General features: G+C 38.0%; 1 protein-coding gene across 15 annotated transcripts in view; it reads left to right on the top strand.

Moving 5' to 3' along the window:
* LOC108322436 (uncharacterized) overlaps positions 1-22,223 on the top strand; it is a 38,450-nt gene that overhangs the window by 1,452 nt on the left and 14,775 nt on the right. For 13 of the 15 annotated variants that reach the window (XM_052872716.1, XM_052872713.1, XM_052872715.1 and 10 more), the window contains 7 exons: positions 2,877-3,019; positions 3,551-3,741; positions 4,068-4,210; positions 4,326-4,595; positions 11,481-11,630; positions 12,284-12,538; positions 12,668-12,808. In XM_052872716.1, the coding sequence (XP_052728676.1) occupies positions 2,877-3,019; positions 3,551-3,741; positions 4,068-4,210; positions 4,326-4,595; positions 11,481-11,630; positions 12,284-12,538; positions 12,668-12,808 (1,293 nt within the window). The remainder of the gene's footprint in view (positions 1-2,876; positions 3,020-3,550; positions 3,742-4,067; positions 4,211-4,325; positions 4,596-11,480; positions 11,631-12,283; positions 12,539-12,667; positions 12,809-22,223) is intronic. The other 2 variants (XM_052872712.1, XM_052872714.1) reach the window with 2 other exon arrangements.

Below are 22,223 nucleotides of genomic sequence, written 5' to 3'. Positions count from 1 at the left end.
TAAGCAGAAAAATACAAACACTCTAGATATATGCTTATGAAAAGTATCTTGGCAATATATTGTTTAGTTAAGATAGTTAGACTATTAATGAGTTTGTTGGTTGAGGTGTTAATTTGGTATATACAAGTGAAGAAGGATACCAGAAAGGGAGATATGAGTATTGATATACTGACATTTAGTTATTTGTGAAAGAAGATATCCTCTATGAAGGGGAAACCTTGGTAGAAGAGAGTATTCTCTTGTTTCTCAATCTTTTCATCCCAGTCAATAGAAATCTTTATTTTCTCTCTTATTTCAATTCTTGGTTTCTAACAACTAGATTAACTTTTCGGATCTGGAGGGATAGACAATGTCAAAGATGGAGGAAGGAGGAAGGAGGAAGCACAAATTTGGGCCAAGGTGAAGTTGTCATCATTGTGGGGTAGACCCAATTGGGAGGATTTGCACGGCTGAAAAATTCTGAGGGACAAGAAATTCCTTCAATCCATAAGTTGAAATATGCATTGATGAGCGTGGATGGTGGGACAATGCTTTGGTTTTATTATTGGTGCCAAGGGAATCCAAATTTAGAGTGAGAATCCTTTTACACAAATTTGATAAAATGATTCAAAGATAGCTATGGTAGCCATATCTTTCTTGAACCAAGACAACACTTTGATGAGAATCATTGGGAAGTCTAACATCATGTGCCGTATTTCTTGGAGTGCAACTTAGCTTAATGCCCATTTGGTTTTAAAATGAAATTCAACATGATATTAGAGAATGTATCACATTTTAGTAATTGTCTATTTTGGTAAGGCTCATTTGGTTTGACAAGCATATGTGGAGCGGGTGCTGGAAAGTCCCACGTTGCTTGTTTCGATTCTTAGGGTGCATCTTATGTATCTGTTGGGTAACTCCACTTAATGTCAATTGATTTGAAGATGAAATCTGACAAAGCTTGCATCAAAGAAAAGGAGACTCCAATAATCGAAAGAGACGACCAATAATTTAGAGCTAAACCACATGCAACAAAAGATATTGAATGAAGAGCGGGATCCTCATATGACTGAACAAGACAAATATAGCATGAACTGGGTTAGAATGCATTGAAGTAGCAGCTAGTTCTTGGACATGCAATCCACCTTTGATGGATTACAAATTCTTGAAATTGTAGAGTTGTTCAATGTTCAAGAATCACATCCTTCATGGGAGAGAAGAAACCAAAGTTGATGAAACAAAATTAGCAAGGAAAAGAGGAAATCAAAATTGATGAAGTAAATTTGTCAAGAGAAACAAAGATTATGATGGAGGACAAAGTTGATGCATCAATTAGGAGGCAGAAACGCCAGGAAAATAAAGTGAAGATTTTGGGCTAAGAAGACCATTTTCTTGGTAACCCAACAGTAGAGTTGATCGTGAAAGAAGTTAAAGGGATAGATGCAAACAAGCATATTGTTTTCAAAATTCAGATTTCCATACAAGTATTGTTACTTGTTGAACCTAGATTCAATCGTGAAGGTGAACATAAATGCTGTTAGAATCTTGAAATTTTTGCTTGCTGGGTGAACCTTTAGCATTAAACTTCGATGCGTCTGTGGATGATAGCTTGACAATGGAGTTAAGGAAAAATGAAGGTTCAAAGGCAGTCAAAGTAATTCATGTTATACAGGACCCATCCTCATCCTTATCACCACCTTAGCTTTTGGACTTTTGCTTGCATGGAATGGCTGTTGGGTTCCCATTACTATGGTATGAAAGCATAAAAATACTTTTAGGAGGTCAAATGAAGATCAAGGTGATGAAGCTGAGCTGCAAAATCTAGCTTCCACAATCGAGCACAAGGTTGATTTTTACAAGAGTGTACTGTTATGGTATAAGGAAAAAGTTAATTAAGATATTTAGAATATTAATGAGTTTGTTGGTTAAGTGGTAGTTAAATATAAATATAGGGTAGATGAATAGGAGAGAGGTTGATAGGTTCATTTGTTGATTGAACATTAACTCTTTGTTGAAGGAGAAATCTGCTCTGTTATAACCGAGAGTTTCACATTTGTTTAGAGTCAAGATTAAGGACATAACAAAAATGCCATGCTCCCTTAACCCATTGAAGTGATTTTTCAGGACTTGTTATGGAGCCATTGAACACCAAAGGGTATATTATTTTGGATGCGGATGACCCCAATGATGTCTACGGGTTGGAGGTCAAAACATTGATGCTAGAAGGACAATCAGTACCACTCTTGTCCTTTAACCTTGATCGTGGGGATTGTTCTGCTATACTTAAAAGTCCCATTTCGGGTGCCTCAATTCCTGGAGTTTAACTTATATATCTATTGGGTAATTTAACTTAATTGCAATTGATTATAAGAGGAGATTTGACATGGTATGAGAGCCTATATAATTCATCCATCTTGGTAAATCATCTTTTCTTTGATTGTTACGACAGTTTCAAGGTGAAATCTGACACACATTACTTTGTTGTAGAGGCCAAAGGTAGTTCATAAATACCTTCCAAGATGCCTTTTCAAGACAAAATTATAATGAAACCATTACCTCATGGAGGAAGTGCTCTCTATTTCTTGTTCTCTTCATCTTATTCAATAAAAAGTCTTTCTCTTTCTCATTTCAGTTCTTGATTGCTAACAATTCCCCTTCTCTCTCTCTCTCTCTATATATATATATATATATATATATATATATATATATATATATATATATGACAAAAACCTCAACTAACTAACTCATCACTATTCCATCTATTTTAACTAACTTCTTATATTCAAAACATATATATATATATATAATGACTTTAATTGGATCAAGAATAGCAGTCTGTCTTGACATACATAATTACTTGTTAGTGGTTGTATTGATTTGCTCATACATCTTGCTAGGATGGAGGGGATGTCCGTTCTGGGTGCATTGAGGGATTGGCTAAAGAGTATCAAAATAATGCTCAAGCAAATCTTCATATGAAAAATAAAAAAGGTGGCAAGGAAGTTGTATGTTCCAATTGCTTGGGTGGTGGAGTACTTTTGTGAGTTTCCATATTTCACCTTTAAATGTAGATTAGGCTGTTTTCACCTTTTTATATCTCTATTGTTCTCTCTTCTGCCGTCACAAGTGTTTTGCTATGTGGAAACTCATTTCCTGCTTTTTCCTCTGTAACTTCTGCTGTTCTTTATTTCTTGAATGGGGATTAAAAGGAAAATTTGAAGTTTTTTGGGGGCTGAAATAAAAATTGAAAATTTTCCTTGGATAATAGAATAACATTTGGTACATGGTAGTCATGTAGATATCATGTGTCACCCATGTCACACGTTGCCACCTCGTTGACATGTTGACTAACTTTACTAAGACTAAATATGTATTTATCCTCTAAGGATATCAGTACCACAACACAACGAGCATCTCCTGAAATAATTGCTTTTATACTTCCACTTGTCTATGTAGCAAGTAAATTTTTTTTGTGTATATGTCTTTGTTTAAGATGGACTTAAGCACTGTAAATTAATACATTTTTTTGTTATCAATCGCTTTTGTTTATCAATGTGGAACGATATTTTAGATGTTGCTCTGGAAAAGGATGCCAGAAGAGGTACCACCCCTCTTGTGTGGATCCTCCTCTGAAGTACATTCCTTTGAGGTTTTGGCATTGTATCTGGTGCACTAAGAAAAAAATAGAGTTTGGCGTGCATTCTGTTTCTGAAGGAGTGAAATCCATCTTGGATTCTAGAGAAGTGGTTTCAAATAATAAAGGTATGGTCTATAAAATTCCCCTGTTTGGTCACAGGTAGACCTCCCATTTTAGTCTTTGAGATTGAAAGCATTGGTCAATTTAATCATTAACCTCAAAGAATACTCACTCTTACTGCTAGATTTACAAAAAGTAAATTACTTCAATCCTTTTCACACTTTCTATTTGCAAGATAAAAGACTAACTGAATGATGTTTGAGAAAGTCAGTGACCAATGTAATGGACACTACAATTTCAGGGACTACAATGGGAGTTTACTCTTTGTACTTCATCTAGATTTCTTATTCATGGATGTATATTAGATAATGCATGACATGATGTTTGATAGTAAGTAGCATGTTGCTAGTGATGCAAAGGGAGTACTTTGTCAAATATCAAGGTCTTGCTCATGCTCACAACCGCTGGATTACAGAATCAACAATGCTTCTTGAGGCTCCTAAGCTCTTGGCCAAGTTTAAAAGTAAACCGCAGGTTCAGTTACCCTTTCACATTCTTTGGACCACCAATGGTTGTTTGTTTTGTTATTCTGCACTCCCTTTGGAATTATCCATGAAAATAATTTCTTCTTTGGTTGCCGAGTTATCAGGTTAGCTGGTGGAAAAGAGATTGGAGTATACCTCACCGCTTACTCCTTAAAAGAGAAATTGTGCATTTTGGTGGGCATGGTGACAATGATTCAATTTGCTGTTATGAGTGGCTTGTCAAATGGACCGGTCTTGGTTATGATAATGCCACATGGGAGTTACAAGATGCTTCGTTTTTGACATCAGCGAAAGGCAGGAAACTCATTCGTGATTATGAAAGTCGTCGAAAGGGAGTTGATAAACTGTCAAAAAGACATTTTGAAGACAATGAGGTGCTTCTTTTAGTTTAAAATGATATACAAAATTTAATTTATGGTATATATTACAGTGCCATTTTTTACTACATTTGACAGTTAAGTTTTTAATATGAAGTTTTTAACTAGCTGCACTTTTTACACTTCTGAAAAGTCTGAAGAACGATGTTAGTGTCGGGAAGCATAATGTCTTTTACTTTCTGATATAACTTATTTTGCAGGTTACAAAATTATGCTATCCCATTTAATTTTACCTACAAGCTCATTTATAGAGAATTAAAAAACCAGTACAAAATTTAATTTATGGTATTTATTACAGGGCCATTTTTTACTAGCTTTGAGAGTCAAGTTTTTAATGTGAAGTTTTTAACTAGTTGGGTAAGAAGTGAATTTTAAGTCTAACTTAACTCCGTAAAACTGGCTTGTAAGGTAAAGTTTGTACCTATTTATATACTATATTATAAATTGACTTTATCTCTAGTATATGTAAGATTTCTAATACACTATTAGGAATATGTCCAACCAACAACAAATTTTACTAGGAAAGGTCTTAATAATGACTCGGACGCCATATTAAAAAGAGAATGATTTTTATTATTAACAGCCATGTCTATTACATTCTTATTTGTAACAATCTAATCTTCCAGAAAAAGGAAATAAGGAAAAAATATACTGAAATTTTTTCTCTAATTAGGAAGATTTTCTTCTAATTACAACAAGCTGCATTTTTTACACTCCTGAAAAGTCTGAAGAATGATATTAGTGTCGGGAAGCATAATGTCTTTTACTTTCTGATATAACTTATTTTAATCTGAACTGGTTTTTTAATTCTCTATAAATGTGCTTGTAGGTAAAATTGAATGGGATAGCATAGTTTTGTAACCTGCAAAATGTGGAATTATCATCAGCTTGGAGTAATGTTTTATGTTATGAAAATTTCTGTTGCATTGTTCAACTGAAGTTATTAGGACTATTTAAAGAGTTGATTGGTTACCATGTGAATGAAAAAAAAAAACAATGGTTGTTTTATGATGAGGCCTAGACAATGAGTGGGCTTCCTCAGTCTCTAGCCCATGAAGGTACCAATACACGATGGGAAAAAGTATACGTCAGAACAAAGAATCCAAGGGCTGAGTTGGCAGGTAGTTAGAGGATAGAGAAATCAGGAGGGGAATAAAGAGATTTTATTTGTATTCAGTTTTTGCTGAATGTTGGGGAGGATGGGATTTTGGTTGAGGGAGGAGAGGAACCGTTTTTGTGTTGCTCTAGAGAGGAGCGTAGCTCTGGGTGGGATTTGTTATCCTTTTATTTCCTGTTTTTGTTAACAGAATAATACATACATTAGTGTTCATTTCCTTCCTTTCTTTTTCTTCTAAGCTTTTAAGGTGTGGTTATGTATCATTTGGTCCAACCTGTTAGATCACATTTTGCCAGTGAATGCCACCAAAGAAAAAGCAAAGGTGAAAACAGGGGAACCGAAAAATACAGTAGCCATGAATGCTAGGGTTGAGCTTGTTGAGGGAGAATTGGAATGAATGAGAGCTGTCATGGAGGAGATACGATTCCAAGCAATTCAAAACCAATCAATGATAGAGACAATGCGTAAAGAGGTTGCAATAAACCAATTGAAGTTAGTGGAATTGATGACTTGTAGCTGGTAGAAAATGCCTCATGTGGAGGGAGAGAACTCTGTTAGGCCTAAGAAGGAGTCATCTAGTGGTGGAAGTGACTTGAAGTCCTTAGAAGGAGAGGCGTTGGATGAATTTAGACAATCAATGAAAAGATTGAACTACCTACCTAGGTTCAATGGAGAAGATCTTGTCGATTGGATCACTAGAGCTGAAATCTATTTTAGGGTTCAAGAAACTAGTTAGGCAGTGAGGGTGAATCTTGCTCAATTGTGAATGGAGGGGGCCACGATTCATTTCTTCAACACATTATTAAATGATTATGATGATTTAACTTGGGAGGATTTGAAGAAAGAATTGATTGAAAGATACGGAGGTTTGGGTGAGGGAAGTGTATTTGAGCAGTTGACGTCACTGTCGCAAACAGGGAGTATAGAAGAGCACATACACAAGATTTGAATGTTTAGTGGCTCAAGCGTCCAAATTACATGATGAACAATACTTTGCTTACTTTGTTCACAATTTGCATGAGGAAATTAGGGCCCTAATAAGAAGTTTGCATGTTGTAAGCCCACTTACGAAGGGAAGAATGACGAATGTAGCAAGAGCCATTGATATGGAGTTTTCGAATAAGAACAAAGTATGGCATGTGAAAGATGAAACACGTACGGGAGGCTATTCGAGTTACAAGGCTGGTTCAAATATTTCAGGGTGCATCATTCCCAAAACCTAGGGGACTGGTGGAGGGGTTAATGGACCTGGCCCAAGCACAACAAAAGAACTAGGGGAAAATAATAGAAGTGGGCTTATGGATAGAGGAACAAAGCACCTAGCCTATCAGGACTTGTTGGATAGGCGAAAGAGAGGATTGTGTTTTAAATGGGGTAGACCTTACAACCCTATGCACCAATGCCCCGTTAAACAACTACAAGTCATATTAGTGGGTGATGAAATCCAAATGGAATGCGATGATGGAGAAAATGTGTTATGTGTGGTTGAAGATGGAGACATCGATGGTGAGTTTACTTAGCCTAGGAGCTAAGGAAACAAAATCACCTCAAACTCTTAATTTGAAGGAAGGGTACATGAATTGCCTTTGTTTATTTTGGTTGACAGTGGAGCTTCACATAACTTTATTTCAAGAAGATTGGTCAAGGCAATCGGTTGGTAGTGGGAGACCACTAAGAGTATTCAAATATTGATGTGAGATGGGCACAAGTCAAAAACGTTGGGAGTGTGTTGCAAAATTAAAATTGAAATAGAAGGTTGGGATTTTATGGTAGATGCCAATTTGTTTGACTTAGAGCACATTAATATGATTTTGGGCATGTCATGGTTTGTTTCTTTGGGCGAAATGGTTGTTGATTGGAAAAAAAAGAACCATGAAGATAGAAACATCTCAAGGAACCAAAGTGTTAAAAGCAGTACCTCGAGGAGAACTATTACTTGCGTCTCTTTGCGGTATGTCGGGAGAGAATTAAGGTTCAACAAAGAGGGAACTTACATGAAACTAACTGAAGGCATTAGCAAAAGTTTTGAAGTGTTATGAGGGTGTCAATCAAGAACCGATTAATGTAAGACTTTATTGTTAAGAAGTGAACTTTAAGCCTAACTCAACCTTACAAAACCGGCTTGTAAGATGAGGTTTTTTACACTCACTTATATACCATAAATTGGTCTTATCTTTGGTCGAGACTTCCAATACACTCCCTTCATGGCGAGGTATATATATCTCGAGTGTGGGATTAGACATTAATGGGTGGTCTGATAGCGATCCGATAACGGGTGGAACAATATGTCCAACAACACAAATCTTGCTAGGATAGACTCTAACTTGGCTCTAATACCATGTTAAGAAGTGGACTTTAAGCCTAACTCAACCTTACAAAACTAGTTTGTAAGATGAGGTTTGCATCCACTTATATTCCATAAATTGACCTTATCTCTAATCGATGTGGGATTTCCAACCCTTATCATCACAAAAATGAGATTGAAAGGCAGGTTCGTGAGTTGATGGAGAATGGGAACATTTTGTACAGTCAGAGTGCATATTCAATCTTGGTGATATTGATGAAGAAGAAGAACAACTAATGGAGAATGTGTGTGGATTACAAAGCCTTGAATAAAGCTAGAATCCTTGATAAATTTCCTATACCAGTTATTGAAGAATTATTGGATGAGCTACATAGAGCAAAGCACTTCTTTAAGCTGAATTTGAAATTTGGGTATCACCAGGTGTGTATGAAAGTTGATGATATTCCCAAAATTGCATTTAGAACCTATGAAGGACATTATGAATATCTCGTATTGCCCATTGGGCTAATGAATGCTCCTTCTACTTTCAATCCCTATTGAATGAAGTGTTTAGATCTTTTTTGTGAAATAGAGTATTGGTATTGTTTGATGACGTACTCATATAGCAAGGGATGGGAGGAATATAGGCAACATTTGACTACTGTTTTGGGAATACTGAGGCAACATCAATTATTTGCTAATAAAGAGAAATGAAAGTTTGGATTGGATAGTGTTGAATATCTTGGGCATGTGATTTCAATTGAAGGGGTATAAGTCGATCTATCCAAAATTAGTAGTGTGCTTGATTGGCCTGTACCAAAAAATGTGAAAGGAGCGTGTGGGTTCTTAGGCCTCACAGGGTACTATTGAAAGTTTATCAAAGATTATTGCAAAGCCCCTCATGGAATTAACAAAGAAGGATGGTTTCTTGTGGATTGGAAGTGCCTAAAGAGCATTTGAAGAGTAGAAGAAAAAAAATTATAGTTGCATTGATATTAAGGCTACCAGATTTTGAGAAAGGATTTGAATTAGAGTGCGACGCCTCCTAGACTGGAATCGGAGCCATTCTAATGTAAAATTGCCAACCAGTGGCTTACTATAGCAAAGTCTTGGGGTCAAGAAACTTATCTAAGTCTGCCTATGAGCAGGAATTAATGGAAGTGGCTCTAGCTATCCAACATTGGAGGCCTTACTTGTTAGGAGGACATTTAAGGTATTTTTCGATCAAAAAAGCTTGAAGCAACTATTTTATAGCAAAGGATAACTATTGGGGATCAACAAAATTGGGTGGCTAATATATTAAGGTACAATTTTGAGATTATTTATGAACCAGGACTAGAGAACAAAGGTGCGTATGCTTTCTCGAGGAGAAAAGAAGGATGGGAATTGAATAGTATGATTTATGTTCCTGTTTGGTTGGATTATCAGGCTTTAATAGCTGTGGTGCATGACGATATTAAATGGAAAAAAATAATCAGAGTCACAAAGGGGAACAAAAGCGTTATCTTCGATTTACGTGCAAGCAAGGAGTGCTATTATTGCTTAAAAGTCCTCATGGATTCCTAAGTTATTAGAGGAGTTCCATGCAACCCCACAAGCAGGGTACTTAGGGTTTTATAGAACCTATAGGCATGTGGTGGCCAACTTATATTTGAGGGGAATGAAACATGATATATTGAAGTTTGTTTGATCTTGTGACACATGCCAACACCAAAAATATATGGTGACATCTCTCGGAGGATTGTTGCATCCACTTCCAATTCCAGAAAGAATTTGGGAGGACATTAGGTTTGATTTCATAACTGACTTACCTAGGTCAAGAGGGTTTGAAGCCATTATGATAGTTGTGGACAGATTAACAAATTACAACCATTTTGTACCTCTAAAACACCCTTATAGAGATAGGGGGATAGCATAAATTTTTGTAAGAGAGGTGGTGAGATTCCATGGCCTTCCAAATTCTATTGTAAGTGATAGGGATTCAATATTTATGAGTGGGTTTTGGAAAGAATTTTTCAGGATGCAAGGAACGATATTGCAAATGAGTACCCCTGGTCAAATGGCCAAACTGAGGTAATTAATTGATGTCTGGAAACATACTTACGTTGTTTCATAACTGACCAACCAAAAGGGTGGGCTTTATGGCTTCCTTGGGCACAATATTGGTTCAACACGACATATCATGATTGAATAGGTACTACCCCATTCGGAGTGGTGTACGGACGGACGTAAGCCTCCCCTAATTGGGCAGAGTGTTCCGGGGGAAGTAAGAGTGGAAGCAGTGTAGAGGGAGTTAGTGGATTGAGATGAGGCTCTAAAGCAACCAATGAATCACTTGTTGAGAGCTCAAGACAGAATGAAGGCACAAGCTGATAAAAACCAAACAGATAGCAACTTTGATATAGGAGAATGCCCAAAATTGAGTCCTAGGTATTGTGGTCCTTTTGAAATTCTGGAAAGGATAGGTGAGGTTGCTTATTGTTTAAAGTTGCCTCCATCTTCAAGGATACATCCTGTGTTTCATGTGTCCCTTCTCAAGAAAGCGGTGCAGAACTAGAAGACATTGGAAGAATTACCCACTGGTTTAGAGGATGAGGGTGCTGAAATAATTGAACCTATGTCTGTTCTAGCTTCCCACTGTGTTATAAAGAAGGGAGAACAAATGAATCAATGGCTCATCTGTTGGAAGGGACGGCAGAGGAGGCTACGTGGGAAGATGAAGTTTCAATTAGAAGTCAATTTCCAAAACTGAGTCTTGAGGACAAGACAATTCTTCAAGTGGAGGGTATTGACGAGGCCTGGAAAATGAGTGGGCTTCCTCAATCTCTAGCCCACGAAGGTACCAAGACACGGTGGGGAAAAGTATAGGTGAGAAAGAAGAATCCAAGGGCTGAGTTGGCAGGTAGTTAGAGGAGAGAGAAATCAGGAAGGGAATAGAGAGATTCTATTTGTATTCAGTTTTTGTTGAACGGTGGGGGAGGATGGGATTTTGGTTAAGAGTGGAGAGGAACCGTTTTATGTTGCTCTAGAGAGGAGCGTAGCTCTGGGTGGGATTTGTTATCCTTCTATTTCCTGTTTTTGTTATCAGAATAATATACATCAGTGTTCATTTTCTTCTAAGCTTTTAAGGGGTGGTTCTGTATCATTTTACACGACAGCTATGTATGTCCATAGTCAAATGGTAGGGATGGTAAAGTGTTATATTGTAAAATTGTTATTTTCACTTGTTTGAGATTGTTGCTTCCTGGTGCTATTTGAGATTGTTGCATCAGATAAATCACCACAAGTCAAGTTGGAAAACACATGTAGTTGGATATTCGAGTAATTTATGATTAGAATTAAACCTATGATGGAGACGATACTTCTGATTCAAAAATCAAAATCTCGACTTTTATTATCCCACTGACTGCCTTTATGAAACATGTCCTAAATTTATGCTAAAAGTATGTTTCTATAATGAGCAGTTTGTTTGACACTGCAGGAGACAAAAACTTTCATTGTCGAATTGTCAGTGTTGCCGTTTGGAGATTCACCAGGACTTTATAACCAATATTTGAGTTATGTGAACAAGCTTCGCATGTGTTGGTACAAAGGCCAAAATGCTCTTATTGTAGATGATCAAATTGACCAGGTCAATTTTTTCTCCTTATACTCTAGTTTTGTTGTTATATAGTGACTTCATGTCTTAGCTGTTCGAATTCATCTTTATTAAATGAAATTGATCGTGTTTGTAGTACTTCATTTAAATAACATGAATCCAAAAAGCTATGTGAGTCAGTCTTTTAGGGTCTGTTTTAGTTGAGAAAATGTTTTCTATTTTCACAAGTAATTGTAAAAAGGCTACCCTGTTTTATATTTGTATAAGAAATGATGAAAACAATGATTTTGTCAAGAAAATGGAAACACAAGGAACAAACATCTGTGGAAGATAAGGACATGTGATCTGTAGTTTGCATACAATTTAGTATGCTTCCTAGGGTTTGAAGATATTCTGTATGATATGTGCACAAATATAGGATATTAAAATGGACAAGCACAATCCAGAGGGAGAGGGGAGGAAAAAAAATTCATATTCACTCATCAACCAAACATGATGGCTATTATTGCTTTGGTGCATGCTTATGGTGAAAATTGTTACAGAAAATTGCAATGTTGATGAGAAGACCTTTTATAAGTATAATATTGCATTTGTTTTCAAAATGTCTAAGAAGTGTGTAGGTTGCAATAGCATTATTATGCATATTATTAGAATGCCTGATTTTCATTGTTAAACTACATTTGCAGGAGCGCATTATAAAAGTGATTTTGTTTGTATTATCTTTGAATTGCAATAGCAAGAGGCCTTTTCTCATCATCTCAACTTCTACTGCCCTCTCTGTATGGGAAGCAGAGTTCTTACATTTGGCACCATCTGCCAATCTCGTAGTTTACAAGGGAAATAGAGATGTACGGAGTGGCATCAGGGCATTAGAGTTTTACAGTGAAGAAAATGGTATATTATTTCAAATACTGTTGTCATCTTCTGATATTGTTGTTGAGGTATTTTCTTATATCTGAAGTTTCATCTGATAAGTGACTTCAGAAACAATTTTGAATTCTATAAGAAGTTTGAAAGTAAAAACTACTAATTTTCTTTTTGTGCTCATTATTTTTGAATTTGATATACAGGACTTACATGAACTAAGATGCATTCCATGGAAAGCGATAATAATTGATGAATGCCAGCAATCCAGAATTTCAGGACACTTGGACCATATCAAGACTTTAAACACTGAAATGAAGCTCCTTCTTGTTAGTGGACAAATAAAGGTAAATTGATAGAGCGCCCATAATTACAGAAAGATCCAAGATAGGTTCTTGGGATGATGTTATTGAGGATTTTGTTATACTGCCGATGTCACAGGGATACAACACCAGCTGTTTCAAACAGACAGGTCTTTTGAGAGGACCTAAACTCTCCCACCCGTTTTTCTCTTAAACTCCAAAAAACTGAAACTAACAACAACACACATACTACTTATAATAGTCTGTTTTACAAGGTTACAACCGTAGGAGGTTATGCTTTCTGCTTCTAATCAGCTTGTTAACACAGCTCGGCAACACACCGATATAATATTAACTCACCGTAGGAGGTTATAACCGCCTCCTTTATTTATTTCTCCTAGTATAGAATTGGCCATTGAACCTATCAATATCCTGCCCTTGAAGTTTCACCTTTTTCTCAAGGTGAAAGTCTAGAAATTCTATGGTGATGACTTCTACAGATTCCCAGCTATTTTCACTCTTGAGAAGTTGTTGCCATTTTGGTAAGACTTCCATTTCACCAGCTCCATTTTTACTTGTTATGACGTAGACTTTAAATCTAACTTAACCCCACAAAACCGGTTTGTAAGGTGAGGTTTGCACCCACTTATATATATTATAAATTGGTCTTGTCAATAGTCGATGTGAGACTTCCAACACACTCCCCTCACGCCGAGGTATATACATCTCGAGCGTGAGACTAGACATTAATGGGTGGTCCGATAATGACCCGATAGTGGGTGGAACAATATGTCCAACAAACAACAAATATAGCTAGAATAGGTTCTAACCTGACTTTGATGCCATGTTAAGAAGTGAACTTTAACCTAACTCAACCTCACAAATCTGGCTAGTAAGGTGAGGTTTTCACCTACTTATATATTATAAATTGGCCTTATCTCTAGTCGATGTGGGACTTCCAACATTACTTATCCAACAACTTTTCTGGAGTAACTTCCAACATATATTTTTCAGATAGCATAGGGGGTAAAGGTTAAGGGGAGGGCAATGAACTCATGGCTGGTTTGAGTAAAGACACGTAAAAGACAGGGTGGATGCGATTGTGTTCTGGTAGGAGTAATTTCTAAGCAACCTTCCCAACTTGTTCCACTACTTGATAAGGTCCATAATAGCGTGGACTTAATTTTTCATTTGGTTTTCGTGCTAGGGATTTAAATCTATATGGTTGAATCCTTAAGAAAACCCTCCTATGTTTGTTAGCTTGAAGCTTATTTATCTCTTGGGCTTTGTGCATTCTCTTTCAACTTTTTCAAGATCTCATCCCTTGCTGCCTGCATTTGATTAACACTTTCCACCTTGGATGGGTTGTTGTGCCTTTCAAAATGAGAGGAGGATCACATCCATATAAAGCCTTGAATGGTGTCATATGGGAACTGGCGCTGTAGTTGGTGTTGAATCAAAACTTAGCCCAAGGTAGCCAAGTGGGCCACTGTTTTAGTTGAGTGTCTGTCATGCACATTAAATAGGTTCTGAGACAACGATTCATAGCCTCCGTTTGGCCATTTGATTGTGAGTGATAAGCCATGCTGTACTTTAGTTTAGTGTCTGCTTGTTTGAAAATCTGCTTCCAAAATTGGCTCAGAAAAACCCTGTCTCTATCTGAAGCAATGGATGAAGGAAATCCATCTGACAACTTCCTTTACAAAAAGTTGAGCCACCTCCATTGTTGAATAAGGATGAGATAAAGCAAAAAAAATGAGGGTACTTCGTGAATCTGTCCACCACCTCAAAAAAGACCTCCAATAAAATCCATTGAGATGTCTAACTAGACCTGTTACGTACCTGAGTTTGGGCCGTAACCAGTAGGCTCACTCACACACTCGCACATATAAGGAACACTGGAAATTTACTGAATATACTGCTGTTATTGAATAGAAAATACTGCACCGAAGATAACAACCAATAACTGGAAGCAGGATCTCCGTCAGTTACCTGAGAGCATAACCTCTCTTACAAATCTCACACATAACACATATCTTTAACCCTAGACTCTAACTTTATTTATACTAATCACTCTCTCCCGAAAAGGTAAAGAATCATAGTAATTATGCCTATTTATTAAGATTATCGGGTAAGAATATCTTCACCCTTATTTACTATATTTAATTTATATTTAATAATATCCTGAGATACGCCCTTAAATTCTAATAAATTTCCCGCCCATCCTAACTCCTATGTCAGTTAGGATGCTCCTCGCTGCTCCTCACCGTTTGGCCCTCTTTCCCTCTTCCTTCTACCGCTCGGTTAAGTCTCTCTCCCCCTTCTATCATCTGGACCGCTCGTTCCCTGTCATTAACCGTTCGACCATCGTGCTCCTCGTTCCCTGTCACTAACCGTTCGGCCATCATGCTCCCTCTTCCTTCTACCGCTCGGTTAAGTCTCTCTCCCCCTTCTATCATCTGGATCGCTCGTTCCCTGTCGTTAATCGTTCGGCCCATATCCTCTACCGTTCGGTCCTCTTTCTCTTTTCCTTCTACCGTTCGGTCTTCGTGCTCCACCCTCTCCACCGTTCGGCCCATATCCTCTACCGTTCGGTTTCCCATCGTTCGGCCCATATCCTCTACCGTTCGGTTTCCCTCTTTTTCTCTCCTATATCTCTTTCTTTCGTATACTCGCCAGCCCCTAACAAGGAAGAGGGAAAGAGGGCCAAACGGTGGGGAGCAACGAGGAGCATCCTAACTTGCACAAAAGTTAGGATGGACGGGAAATTTATTAGAATTTAAGGGTGTATCTCAGGATATTATTAAATATAAATTAAATATAGTAAATAAGGGTGAAGATATTCTTACCCGATAATCTTAATAAATAGGCATAATAACTATGATTCTTTACCTTTTCGGGAGAGAGTGATTAGTATAAATAAAGTTAGAGTCTAGGGTTAAAGATATGTGTTATGTGTGAGATTTGTAAGAGAGGTTATGCTCTCAGGTAACTGACGGAGATTCTGCTCCCAGTTATTGGTTGTTATCTTTGGTGCAGTATTTTCTATTCAATAACAGCGGTATATTCAGTAAATTTCCAGTGTTCCTTATCTGTGCGAGTGTGTGAGTGACCTGTGTTGGAATTGGTAGGGGTTGCAATAACCCAGCAGGGGCCAAGGTCTCTGTTTTATTTCTCTGACAGACTTCACACTGCATAACAAAAGTTTTGATGTCTTTCCTCATGCCCTCCCAGTATAGAACACCCGTCGACTCACTTAATAGTATGAAAATAGCTACTATGTCCTTCCATGGGTGTTTTATGCAACTCCTTAATAATTGTAGGAATTCTGGAAGAATTACTTGACAATACTAATTTATCTTGGTAGTACAGTCTTCCTTTTCTAATATCAAAGAGGATGGGCAGTAGGATCTACCAACAAATCTGTCATGATACCACTCAATTCGTTATCTTTTCTCATCTCTTCTTCCCAACCTTCTCATTCTTGGGGCTTCAAAATAGAGATGCTGCTAAAATAAGCACAAATCTGGATGATGCATCAACCACAATGTTCTTCTTTGCTAGGTCTATATCAGATTTCAAAATCAAATCCAATCAATTTAGATGCCCATTTGAATTGCTCTTCTGTCAAAAGTTTATGCTCAATCAAAAATTTCAAACTTTTTTTATCTGTTACAATCATGAAATGTGCCCCAACAAATTATGCTTCCATTCATGCAATGCCCGCCCAACGAACATCAATTCCCTTTCATAAACTAATTTGTTTTGGGCTCGTGTTGACAAAGCTTGACTCCAAAAGGCTAAGGGCCTACCATCTTGAAGGAGAATGTTAAATATAGTGAAGAAGATTAGGAGAAATCTCCCTTATGTGTTTAGCATACACATAGGGTAGTTTATTTATAATGTAAGATAAGGGTTAAACCCTAAATACATAATGGGCTAAGCCCAATTAACAGAAACACACAACTTAACATCTAACACTCCCCCTCAAGCTGGAGCATATAAATCATATGTTCCAAGCTTGTTACAAAGATAGTCAATTCTAGGTCCTCGTAAGAACTTGGTGAATATGTCTGCCAACTGGTTATTTGAGTTAATGAACTCAGTCTTGATATCTCCGGATATGATTTTTTCTCTAATAAAATGACAATCAACTTCAATGTGCTTGGTTCTCTCATGGAAGACAGGGTTAGAGCTAATATGAAGAGCAACTTGATTATCACATATAAGTGTCATGTGAGTGGCATCTCCAAATTTCAATTCATTAAGTAATTGTTTAAGCCACACAAGCTCGCAAGTAGCAGATGCCATAGCTCTATATTCTGCTTCTGCGCTGGACCTTGCCACAACACTTTGCTTCTTACTTTTCCAAGATATCAGGTTGCCACCAATAGAGACACAATATCCAGAAGTAGACCTCCTATCAGAAGGGGAACCAGCCCAATCAGCATCTGAATAGCAAACGATTTTTGTATCGTTGTTAGGGCCATATAGCAAACCTTTTCCAGGTGATCTTTTAATATACTTCAGTATGCGAACAACTGCATCCCAATGGTCTTCACATGGGGAGTTTAGAAATTGACTCACCACACTAACTGCGAAGGAAATGTCAGGACGCGTAACAGTAAGATAGTTTAATTTACCAACTAATCTTCTGTACCGTTCAGGATCTGAGAAAGGCTCCCCCTGATTTGGTAAGAGTTTGATGTTAGGGTCCATAGGTGTCTCAACAGATTTACAGTTCATTAACCCTGTTTCCTCCAAGATGTCTAACGCATACTTCCTCTGAGATATGACAATACCATCATTGGATTGTGCTACTTCAATACCCAAAAAGTACCGGAGTTTGCCAAGATCTTTGGTTTGAAAATGATGACAAAGGTGTTGTTTCATCTGAGAGATGCCGAGATAGTCACTTCCTGTGAGAACAATATCATCAACATACACTATTAAGTAAATACATCCAGCACTTGAGTGGCGATAGAACACTGAATGATCCGCTTCACTGCGAGACATACCAAATTGTTGAACAACACAGCTGAATTTACCAAACCAGGCCCGAGGAGATTGTTTTAGGCCATATAAGGATTTGCGAAGACGACATACCAATCCAGATGACTCCCCCTGAGCAACAAAGCCAGGCGGTTGCTCCATATAAATTTCTTCATGCAAATCACCATTTAGGAAAGCATTTTTGACATCAAGTTGGTAAAGAGGCCATTGTCGAAGAGCGGCCATGGCAATGAATAGGCGAACAGAGGTCATTTTTGCCACTGGAGAAAAAGTATCACCATAATCCAAACCAAAAATCTGTGTATAGCCTTTGGCAACCAGTCGAGCTTTCAGACGATCAATTGTGCCATCAGGGCTAACCTTGATAGCATACACCCACCTGCAACCAACAACAGACTTTCCAGATGGTAATTGGACAAGCTCCCAAGTTCCACTTTTCTGTAAAGCACTTAATTCATCCAGCATAGCTTGACGCCAGCCAGGATGACTTAAGGCATCACCCACAGATTTAGGAATTGACACAGAAGAAATGGATGAGAGACAAGTGTAAAAAGATGGAGATAATCTGTGGTAACTAAGAACAGTATAATGGGGGGAAGGCTTACGGGTAGAGCGTATACCTTTACGGAGGGCAATAGGCAAGTCAGACTCAGTTGCTGGAGCCGGAGGAGACACAAGAGGCGGCACTGGAAGTGAGTCATGAGGGAGACAATTGCGGCGACTATAAACCTGAAGGGGTGGTGGTGAAGGACGATCCTGTGGTGAATGAGAGTCTAAAGAAGGAGGAGACAAAATGGGTGGAGCATCACCAGGAGGATCACAGATAAGAGGAATATCAACAGTAACAGGGAAAGGTACAGAACTAGAAGATAAATGTGTAAAGTAAAAAGAAGATTCATCAAAAGTGACATCAGCAGAGATAAAACGACGATTGAGGGAAGGGGAAAAACACTTATAGCCCTTTTGTGACCGTGGAAATCCTAAGAAGACACATTTGTGAGACCTAGGAGATAACTTATCAAGACCAGGACTAAAATCATGAACAAAACATGTAGACCCAAAAACTCTAAGAGGTAATGGATGTAGAGGGTCTTGAGGAAATAATATAGAATGAGGGATTTTGTTTGCTAGGACGGAAGATGGCATGCGGTTGATAAGATAACATGCCGTGAGAACAGTATCACCCCAAAAACGTGAGGGTGCTTGACCATGAATGAGAAGGGTACGAGTTGTTTCAATAAGGTGTCTATTCTTGCGCTCAGCCACCCCATTTTGTTGAGGGGTATAAGCACATGAGGTTTGGTGAAGAATGCCATGAGAAGCCATAAAATGTTTAAACTGTTGAGAAAGGTATTCACGGCCATTATCACTACGTAAAGTAAAAAATAGAAACCCCAAACTGAGTTTTTATTTCATTGAAAAAAGTTTGAAAAATAGAAAACAACTCAGAACGATTCTTCATGAGAAACAACCAAGTACATCTGGAATAGTCATCAATAAAGGTAACAAAATACTGAAATTCTAAAGTTGACTTAACACGACTAGGTCCCCAAATATCAGAATGAACCAATGAAAAGGGGGATGACGCTCGTTGTGAAACACTACGAGGAAAGGAACTACGAGTATGTTTACCTAACTGACAAGACTCACACGACAAACTTGATAATTTGGACAGACTCGGAATAAGTTGCTGCAGTTTGGCAAGACTGGGATGACCTAACTGAGCATGAAGAAGGGATGGTGACTCTGATTACGCCAGCATGTGGAGAAGGGCTGAGATGATATAGGCCATGAGACTCACATCCTGTGCCAATCATGTGTTTCGAACTCCGGTCCTGCAACCAAACAAAATCTTTGGTAAATGAAATAACACAATTAAGGGAACGAGTTAGACGACTTACGAACAATAAGCCTAACTCAACTCCATAAAACCGGCTTGTAGGGTGAGGTTTGCATCCACTTATAAACTAAGAATTGACCTTATCTCTAGTCGATGTGGGACTTCCAACACACCCCCTTCACGCCGAGGTATAGACATCTCGTGCGTGATAGTAGAAATTGTGTGGTCCGATAACGGCCCGATAGCGGGTGGAATAGAAGAATAGAATGCCCACTTAGAACTCGCTAGGATAGGCTCTAACCATGGCTCTGATACCATGTTAAATATAGTGAAGAAGATTAGGAGAAATCTCCCTTATGTGTTTAGCATACACATAGGGTAGTTTATTTATAATGTAAGATAAGGGTTAAACCCTAAATACAGAATGGGCTAAGCCCAATTAACAGAAACACACAACTTAACATCTAACAGAGAACAACACCCAATCCCTTGCTTGAGGCATCCGTCTCAACCACAAAGGGCATGGAAAAATCTGCAATAGCCAAGGTTGGTAAACGTGACACTACGTCCTTTAAGATAGTAAAAGCTTGTCGAGCCTCCTCAGTCCATTGAAATGCATCCTTCCCCAATAGTTTGTGATGGACTTCTTTAATCAAAAAGTCAATAACACGTATGATTCACACAGAACAAACTCAAACATAATGAATAGCCTCGTCTTATTCAATGAATTGAAGAATAGAATTGTATCGAAAACACTCAAGGAAGCCAAACCTCCCTCTACTGGACTAAGTTCCAGTAAACTCAACAAACAAAGAATACAGAATGAATCCCGCCCTTTACAACTAACTCTTTATTTATACTCCCCTATATCTTTAACTAACTGCTAACTGAACTCTCTGCTTCCCGCCTTTATTCTTTCTTACATATACTTTTAATCCTCTATCATTGCGTCAAAGGTTTGGCAATTTTTCCATAATCTTGCACAAACCTCTTGTAATAACCTGTGAGGCCTAAAAATTCACGTAAGGCAGTGACATCTTTTGCAGTTGGCCACTTTCACATGGCTTCTATCTTCTTAGGGTCAACTGACACCCCTGCACTTCTTTTTGTTGACCTATAAATGATGCTCACATGGGTGATGTAAAACTTAGGATAAATGCTGAAGGTGCAGCTCCAATGACGAATTGTAGACCAAAATGTCGTCAAAGAATACTGGGACAAATTTTCATAGTAAAGGCCTTAGAACATCATTCATTAAGGATTGAAAAGTAGCTGGAGCATTTGTACGCTCTTAAGGCATGACAAGGAACTCATAGTGACCTTCATGAGTCCTAGAAGCTGTTTTCTCAGTGTCTCCTTCCTTCATTCTAATATGGTGGTAGCCAAATTTAAGGTCCAACTTAGAGAAGATGGTGGTACTAGTTAACTCGTCCCATAACTCCTCAGTAATTGGAATTGGAAATTTATTGGGGATGGTCAACTTATTTAAGACCTTATAGTCCACACAAAATCTCCACCCACCATCCTTTTTCCCTACTAAGATTATGTGGCTTGAATATGGGCCCATGCTTGGACGAATGATGGCAGTTTTTGACATTTCAGCAATCAATTTCTCTATTTCATTTTTCTGTTGGTGAGAATATTTGTAAGGTCTAAAGTTGGGAATTGAAGATCCTTCCAAAAGATGAATGGTGTGATCATGATGCCTTTTTGGTGGTAGCCCTTCTAAATTCTGGAAAATTTCCTTATAGGAATCTAACACTTGATTCACTTCAATTGGTATTAACGCTGATCCTTTTTCCGAATTCCCATTAATTGCTTCAACCAAATAACCCGTATCTCCTTGATGTAATTCGGTGATCAATCTTTTGAAAGAAATAGCAGTGGTAGACAGAGTTGGATCTCCTACCACTGTTACTTGATTATTGCCTCCACAAATAGTGAGCTTTAGTTTGCTAAAGTCAACTTTCACCTCTCCCAGACTAGCTAGCCATTCAAGGCTGAAAACCACATCAGCCCCTCCTATGTCAAAGATGAAGAAAACTTGACAAATTTTCAAACCTTCAATTTCCAACACTAAATCTATGCCTTTTCCTTGACATTTCAACTTCCTCCCATTACATACTTCCACCACATATGTAGGGGTATTTATATAAGTCATCTCACACCTTTTCATCAAATCTTTGGATATAAAATTATTGGAAGTCCCGCAATCTATCATCACAATAATATGATCCTGCCCAATGCATCCCCAAACCTTCCATGACTTCTTGGTGGTCATACCAACTAATGTGAACATAGACAGCTGCATTGATTTCCCTTCTTCCCCTTGAATCTTTCGATCTGGCACTTCCTCCACCCATCCTTCTTGTTCTTCTGCTGCTGTTTATGTAACCAGAAACATGTGAAATTGCTTGTTGCGGCAAATGTGATTTGGGTTATATTTCTCATCACATCTAAAACATAACCCTCTTTTTATTTTGTCTTGCATTTCTTCATCCATCAATCGTTGAAAAGTTGACCCTCTATTTCACTATGAACCCTGATTTCTTCCCCCTGAATTGTTTATTCCTCCTATTTCGTCTTTCCCCTTTTCTCTTGCAGGCA

Source organism: Vigna angularis, chromosome 2 (genome assembly GCF_016808095.1).
Source record: "Vigna angularis cultivar LongXiaoDou No.4 chromosome 2, ASM1680809v1, whole genome shotgun sequence".
Classification (NCBI taxonomy): domain Eukaryota; kingdom Viridiplantae; phylum Streptophyta; class Magnoliopsida; order Fabales; family Fabaceae; genus Vigna; species Vigna angularis.
This window is presented reverse-complemented; position numbering and strand designations above follow the sequence as displayed.